General features: G+C 28.8%; 1 protein-coding gene across 1 annotated transcript in view; it reads right to left on the reverse strand.

Moving 5' to 3' along the window:
- LOC105622332 overlaps window positions 1-8,370 on the reverse strand; it is a gene marked incomplete at its 3' end in the record, with an annotated part of 62,219 nt that overhangs the window by 4,761 nt on the left and 49,088 nt on the right. Inside the window, exon 2 of the mRNA XM_012203750.1 lies at window positions 5,306-5,448. Coding sequence (XP_012059140.1) covers window positions 5,306-5,448 — 143 coding nt within the window. The remainder of the gene's footprint in view (window positions 1-5,305; window positions 5,449-8,370) is intronic.

The following is an 8,370-nucleotide window of genomic DNA, read 5'->3' on the forward strand; positions in this document are numbered from 1 at the left end:
TACGTACTACTAGTACTATACTTACTTTAACTTTACGTTTAACGTTAACGTAACGTAACGTAAACGAACGTAACGTACGACTACTATAGTATAGTCGTCGTCTCTCTCTCTCTCTCTCTCTCTCTCTCTCTCTCTCTCTCTCTCTCTCTCTCTCTCTCTAATTTTTTCCAATTGGTTCCAATCACAAATTTTGTGTTAAGATTCCTCGTCTTATCCTTTATCAATAAATACAACGATAATCGAGCAGTAACGGAAGAAGACTTATCGATTATTCAAATCTACAACATCAACGGCATATTTCCAAGTGAGAAATTTCGTAAGGACGATGCAGCTTGCTGGCAAGATGCGATTTCATTATTTAGTTCACTGAGTTGAGCTCGCATCGGCTTACGTCTTGAATCTCGATCGTAATCCCGCGAGTTTCGGTATTCCTAGTAGAGATGGAAATCCACTTACAGAAATTGCTGCTGAGCGTTTTCTTTCTAACTAATTCGATTCACGAAAATCGTGACTGAAATTTATGACAGTGACATACTTGATACGATTAAAGTGTGCTTCAATTGGACAGTAATAATCAGTGAGAAGCAGAATATTATTAATGATTGATTAATAAATTATTGTAGATACATAGATAGGCTCCCTATTAAATAATAATTATTACTCATTGAAAATATAATTTTACAATATATCTACAAAGTCTTATAATTTAAAAATTATTTATGGGAATTAAATCATTCAATCAAATAAATTAACTTTTCCTTCTAAGCTTCATTTATATAAACACTAAAGACACTACTTACGAGTGACATCATTATTTTATCAGTTTTATCATACATTAAAGCATTAATTTTTTATATTTTTTGAGAAAAATAGTTTTCATGCAAATTTGCTGAGAGATTATTTTGTAGATAACTCATTAGATACTCTTACGTGTATACTTTAATCAATTTTTAGATACTCATGAATTTCAAATTGCGAACAAAAGAGCTTGATACGGAGTAATTTAAGCACGAGTACTGGAAGCTGTAATTTAGCTACCTCTCACAGAGAATTGCCTTGAGTCTTTGTACGCGTGTGTTATCGAATCCTGTGAACTGACTCCTGTTCGCTTGTCGATCATGGCGCGACACATGTACATGTAGGATACTGATTGACACGAATAGTGAAGCTCCCTTTGACGTATATGCACTTTCCGCTCATGTGCTTAGTGTTTATGCATGGTGTTATGCCTGTGTTTCTATGTCAATCGTACGTCATCGTTGACAAGTTGCGGAGAAATCGTTTAGCTAAGCGGTCGTCCGCAGTCGCTTCGGATCCTACGTAACTGTGACGAGTACAGCAATACTTGTCGATATAAGTTAACATGATGAATAATGTATTTTCGGGATAATATAGCCAATTAAAAATATAATACATCTCTTATGCTTCGCGAGATCGTGGGTGTTATAAATATTACATTTTATGTTAGCATTTTATGTTAACATTTACTTTTTTGGGATTTTTGCGTTATACACATTTGCATTCAATAAATTACAAAATTTATACTGAATATGTCTATGTAAAATAATTTCGAAAAAAATTTTACACATGATTGTCGCAAATGTGGTAATCTAATATTTAGAAATTAATTATAGGAAAACCGCCATTAAAATTATAAGATTGATTACTTTTAGATCATAAAATCATCTCGCAAGATAATGTTCTTAATAACATAGACATGTTCTGTCATTGGAGAAGATCGACTTTAATCCAGATTTTGCCTCAAGTTATCGTGAAAGTGATGAAGATCGAACGCTTTCCAATCTCGTCTGTTATGAATATGGATAAACTAAACTACTAGGTTGCATGAAAGAAAAATGTGGTAAGGTGGGAGCAAAGCGGGAATATAAGCGATATTTTTTAGTCAAATAACTCTCTGTTATCACATAGGAAAAAAAAAACGATTTAATATGCAGTAGCTTTCAAAGTATAGTTTGTAGTTTAGAAATATTATTAGAAATATTAAGTTTATTTTTTAACAATAATAATGACGACAGTACCAGCAGTAATTATAATATTATAACTATTTTTTAATTAAAAGTTTATATAGTATAATAAATTTAAAAAATTGATGTTTTATATTTACTACGTAAACTATGCGCTCTGTTTATAGAATATCGAATTCAAACTATATTATACATATATTATATAGTTAAAAATTAACAAACTATATTATACATATAATAACTGCGAGTAGTTCATTTGGATTATTTGGAAAACAAGTTTATTAAAAAGTTCGATTTATTTGAGGAAATTATAGTAGGGAGCACTTAAATTTTTCATAAGAAAATGTTACCTCGACTCTTTTAAGCAAAAGTATGAAATTGACTGAGCCGAGGAATTCATGAAAGTTTGCAACTTTTTTTTGGAATAAGCAAAAAGCGATCCCGTTTTACGTCACATTCTCGAACAGTTTTCTAGTTTAGCATAACGCCGACGTGATAAGTTTCACAAGACCGAGTAGCTTAATAGACACGTCAAAGAAAGCAAGAGTAAGTGCGAAAAAAATAAAATTCGCTATATTTGCAATGTATAATGAATATAAGAAGTTTTATGATTTCTTGGTAATAATCTCGATAAATGAGAATCAGATATTAATCCAACGTTAGGTTCAGTTAAAGTTTTTAACGAGCATAAATTATAAATATATGGTAAAACAATAATTACAACAAATTACGATTTTATGAAATTATTATATTATTGATTACAATAATATTACAAGTCAAAGATTAATTCAAACTTCGTGTCTGATAAAATATTAATGCATATTTTCTGCCGATATAATTTTCATTTTTGAGAAATGATTAAAAATATTTTATATGAATATTACATTATATAAACATTACATTGTTATTATTATTCAATACAGTGGATTTATTTATTATTTTTGCATTTTTCGGTGACAAACAAATTTACTAATTTTAAAAAATTATATAAGAAGGAAATCTACATTTATTTTCTATTCTGCATAGTATTTTTACATTTAACCTGCAGTACATTTAACCTGTATCTAAAATAGAACCTGCGAGTACACTTTGGAGTATCCGGTATTATTTTGTTTTCTTATGCAAATGCAATTCAAATGCGCTTTAGAGAGTAGTTCTTCTCAGTTTCTGGTAGCTGGTATGATGATATAGATCACGATGTCGCAGATCTGTTTTGCAAACTTACGCCCAACCGTAGAAATGGTTCAGTAGGATAGAAATCCTACCGAAAGAATTATGGACTAAAATTAAATCCGTCGCTGTTTCCCTAGACTTATATTCCGCCTGATCCTTTCACGTCTTCCCTGAAATCCTCGCAAAATCTCTTTCAAACTCCACTGTAGATCTTTAGAGGCATGAATCGCGCAGTGACGAGTTTTCGCAAAGTATCGTTCTTTGTCACAAACACCTGAGTCGTCCAAAAGTAAGAATTGTATACAAGTCGTTTCTCATGGGGACGGATTACGTTTCGACAATATAATACATCCCTAGTTTTGTCTGTAATGTATCAAGAACTTTGGTTAGCAAACTACTAAAGAAAAATTTATCGTTTTATTCGGTTTACGGTTGCAGCGTATGTACATATACATGGAAAGAATTATTTTATTAAAAAAAAGTATTACAAAATTTAGCTAGCTACAGATTTATGTATAATTTTTGGCCCGTGCGTAGCTAGCTAAATTTTGAAATATTTTAGTAAAATATTTCTTTCAAAATATTTCAATTAAAAAATATTTTACATAAATCTGTAGATAGCTCAATTCATCGATATGAATTACTTAGATATTTTACTATTGATCGCGTCATGTCCTACTCGATGTGACTTAAAGGTCATTATCACCTCTTGTCATACCAAATTGCTGTTTAGATCCTTTCTTAACATGATTTTCATAAGTTTGCATGTAAATGCATATATTATCGCGTTCGATCTCCACTATATAAGTATCTATCACGGCGAGAAACTCGACATCGTAAAATGAGATCCTGACAATGTGGACGATATAAGCAGATTAATCTTCTAACTCATACACCAGAATCGACTATTGGTACTTTGAGTTAAGGAGCTTTAGATGAACTATTATTATAGAGTTACCTCGGAACCTTAGAATTCGAGTAATCAATGATCAACAAGTTCAAGCTTGTCCTCGAGTTAGACTACAAATGAACATATGCTTATAGTTAGCGTTACTAGACATCTATATCAATATCGGGGAAAAGATTCAAAGGATTTAAAAGAGATTTGCATTATATATATATAGTCAATATATAAAAAATAGATGTTGAAATAAAGTTATGTAACCATGAAAGATATAATTTTTCTTGTCTTTTTAGTTTTGATCATATTGCTTAAAGAAATGATCATTAAGTTTTACTTTGTTGTCAGGTTGTAAGAAATTACGAACGTAAGAAATTACGAACTACAGCACTATTGAAATTTTATTTCTGATTTACCTTTAGTTGATACCAAATATCAAAATAACAGAGAGTTAATAAAAGTTTAATAGCAATATGGCACATACTTTCGCGGCTGGACGAATAACGTGTTATAATAACACCCTAAACCTTAACCTAATAGAGCGCTGAGAGATAAAAACGGGCCAAGAGACTCGAATGGCTTATAAGGAAAGTAACGTTGGATGAGGTGATTTCACGGTACGAAGATTTTAAACCCCAGGTTCTGTAAACTTTCGTCAAGAATGAAGTTTTCACGGTTTACTGCCACCTAACCTGGCATTTTCATTCTCCAGCCTCTAGAAGTACGACGGTATTGCCTAGCTCTAAATCTTTGTAGTAGAGCATTATAAAAATTGTAAAAAATACGTTATCAAATATATATATTTTTTTCTCTCTCTTTATCCGTTTACCATTTTATTGTATTAATTTTCTAAAATTGGATCGTATTTTATAAGTTTAGCTTTTATAAATTTAAATTATTTTATCAATGCATCACATGATTATTTCTGCATTCATTCGTATAAGTAATCTATTATGTGCATATAGATTTTTATGCAAATGATAAAGATTTCTTGTTTGTTATTTTGCTATTTTTTCATTTCATTCAATGAAAAAAACATGTACGTGATAAATATTAAACATCATAGTAAAAATATTTAAAAATTCTACTTTCAAGAAATACAATAATTGTGCAAAAAAGAATAAATAATTTAAAATAAAAGAATAAATGAAAAAATAAATAATAATAAAATAATAATTTTCGCGAAATATTTTATATAATTCACTCAGTCGTTAAGATATTGTATTGGAAAAATTTATTTACTTACTTGAGGTATTTTGAACAATCGTAGGAGATTGGCAACCTGAATCGAAGTTACTGAACTCGCTGCACCAACGACGCCACTGATTACCTTTCGCACGGCAGTCTTGTTGCAGTGATATTCCGCGCCATCTATGTTGCTTATCGAACCTGGAATATATAATAACATGACACAATTCTGTTTGTAATTTATTTAAAAGTAATATTTCAAATTAACAAATTAATTAGCTTAATGATGCTTTTATGTATGTCAACGAGTTCTATGTCGACGAAATTTTGTTGTTGATAAACATGGGTATGAATTACGTTATTATAATAATGATATTGTTTTGTTCGGACCATCATATTTTCATCATTGCATTGAATATACTGGTCAATTAATCAGTATACGGTAATAATTTGTTTTGTATTGCGCGAATTGAGAGAGGTTTAATCAATAAAATATATGCCAACGATATGAATATCCGGTCGATACTTGCAGATGCAATTTGCATAAATTAACAAAAATTAATGACATAAGCAATTTGAATATTTCGTTCATTTATCCATTTATATCAATATCGAACCTATGGTTCTTTACTAGTTGAACATTGTTTTACATAAATAATCTGTACATACGATCAACACATTAAATTTTTATTCTATACATATATTTGACTATGCTGTGTCATTATATATCTAACATAAAATTAAAATTTTATTTATGGATCATTCAATTGTGTTTTGTTAGCTAATATCGTATAGTTTATGGAATGAAGCCGAATTTAATGAAATTCTTGTAACATGGTTTATAACGTTGTTTTTGCTCTTGTTTTTCTTATTGTTAGGACTTTACTCCACGCAATTTCACAGCATAACACCTGTTGAATCTACTGTTCTTATGCTGTTTGCTATTGATCTATGATTACAAAAGTAAATCAAGTTAAGTCTTGTTGCGTTATAACAATTTTCATGATAATACTTGGATAATTAGGCTTTTAAAACAAAAAATCGCTAACTATATTTAAAAAATTTTTAATTTGTGTCAATTTATTGTAGAGTATTGTATATATTATCTTATTTTTATAATTAGTATATGCAATATATATCGAAAGAAATATAAATGTATCAATTTATGTCTAATTGAAATATATTATGTAATTATATAAGCATAACGTTTATACAATACAAATTGTCACTTGTAGCTAAATGTTGAAAACCATGTCAAAGAATTTCAAACACGAAATCGTTGTTTGCATAAGAAATTAACTTGTCACTTCTACAATTTTACACTTGAACGTCCTTCTTCAGCATCTCGTTTGCACACGTGGCTTGGAAATGTTTACCGATGAAACTCACTCTTATTTCTATACATAGCTAGTGTAAATGTTTGCTAGAGGCTTAAGTGTCACGAATGTTGAAAGGGTAAAAGACGAGCAATTCTTTCTTGGCGGGTTTTGCAGTCCCTTTTTCTTTTGAAGTTCTATTTTTCTTCTTCTAATATTTTTTTCCTTGCTAAATGATGATAGAAGAAATGGTGATAGAAAAGCTTTCCGCGAGTGAAGTATCAACCAAAGTCAATTGAAACAAAATTTTTTTATTAGAAAACGTACTTATACATTCGGCTCATGAACATTAAAAGATGAATAAGAATAAGTTATTATAAGAATATTAAAATAGTATACACACAAATACACAAATAATATTTGGTTGTGAGTGATGCTGTTCGCATTTTTTTTTCGATCTCCATATGTTCTGCTTTGCGTTGGAAGACGAGACCTTATTTTCATGGATCTGCGCATATGATAATGTGTATTTCCTTCCTCAAGATTATAATTTCTAGAAACGAGATATAAGCTGCGACATGATACGACGGACAATATGAAAAAGAGAAAGAGGGCGAGAAAATGACTATGAAGAAATTTTTCTTATAACTTTATTCACATGAATAGACGGATAAACTTGAAATGCTGTAAGATAAAAGTTCGTATAATAGAAACTGCAGTTAGTGCGATGATTTCTTTAATATATGCTACTATTTTAATCATTTAATTGGGCGTAGACAAAATGTTACGACTCCATTTAAAATCTTACGATAAAATAAAATATTCATAAAAATTAATTAACAAAATAAAACTTCATCTTTTGACAAAACAATTATCAACTGATCTTTTGTCTAATAATATTTATTTGGAATAATAATATTCTATTATTAAACTAATAATCAATATAACATACTTATGTTAATAAGCGTTTCATACATATACCTATGCTGCATCTTAAACCTGTGAGAGGTTTATTATTGAAAAATATTTATTAATTAAATATGGCGTTAACTTATTTCTTATAAAACTTAGAAAATGAGATGTATTTTCTAGTAGATTTATAAGATGCATCATGAATGTGATACATTTTTTGGTAGGTTTTATGAGATGCAAGTCAGCATCATATTACACGGATACTTTTCAGTAATAAATCTCTTGAAAGTTTATAAAAGATGCAGAAATATTATTTATATAAGATACTTGTTTACCTTATATATATAGTATATTAAATTAATTATCAATTTAATAATAAAATATAATTCCAAATAAATTATTAGACATGAAATCCAACGATAACAGTTCTGTAATATTATATATCTCACGTTATATACTTTATTTAGACTTACTTATTTTTTTTTAAGATTAATTAAAGATTAAAGTTTTTATATCTATTCTAACATATGATTATAATAAAACGGATTATAATATTATAATTAAAGTACGAAGATAATTCAAAAAAGTTAATTATAAAAAGATCGAATAGATAAAAAGTTAATATACTTTTATTCTATATTCATGTAATGAGTATCTATATAATTTTTTCGATATATTTTTATTAATATCGTTCATTGAACATTTTATTTAATATTTAATAGATATTTAATAGATATAGGAAATAGAATGGGTATTATTTTACCTAATAGTTATAAAATTGTGATTTAATTAAAATTATAAATGTTACCCACAAACGAAATACAATAACATATATTTTCAATATTTTGCTTATAATTAGTGTACTATTGACTTTGTTTTCTCTCTCTCTCTCTCT

This window comes from Atta cephalotes (genome assembly GCF_000143395.1).
Source record: "Atta cephalotes unplaced genomic scaffold scaffold00043, whole genome shotgun sequence".
Taxonomy (NCBI): Eukaryota; Metazoa; Arthropoda; class Insecta; order Hymenoptera; family Formicidae; genus Atta; species Atta cephalotes.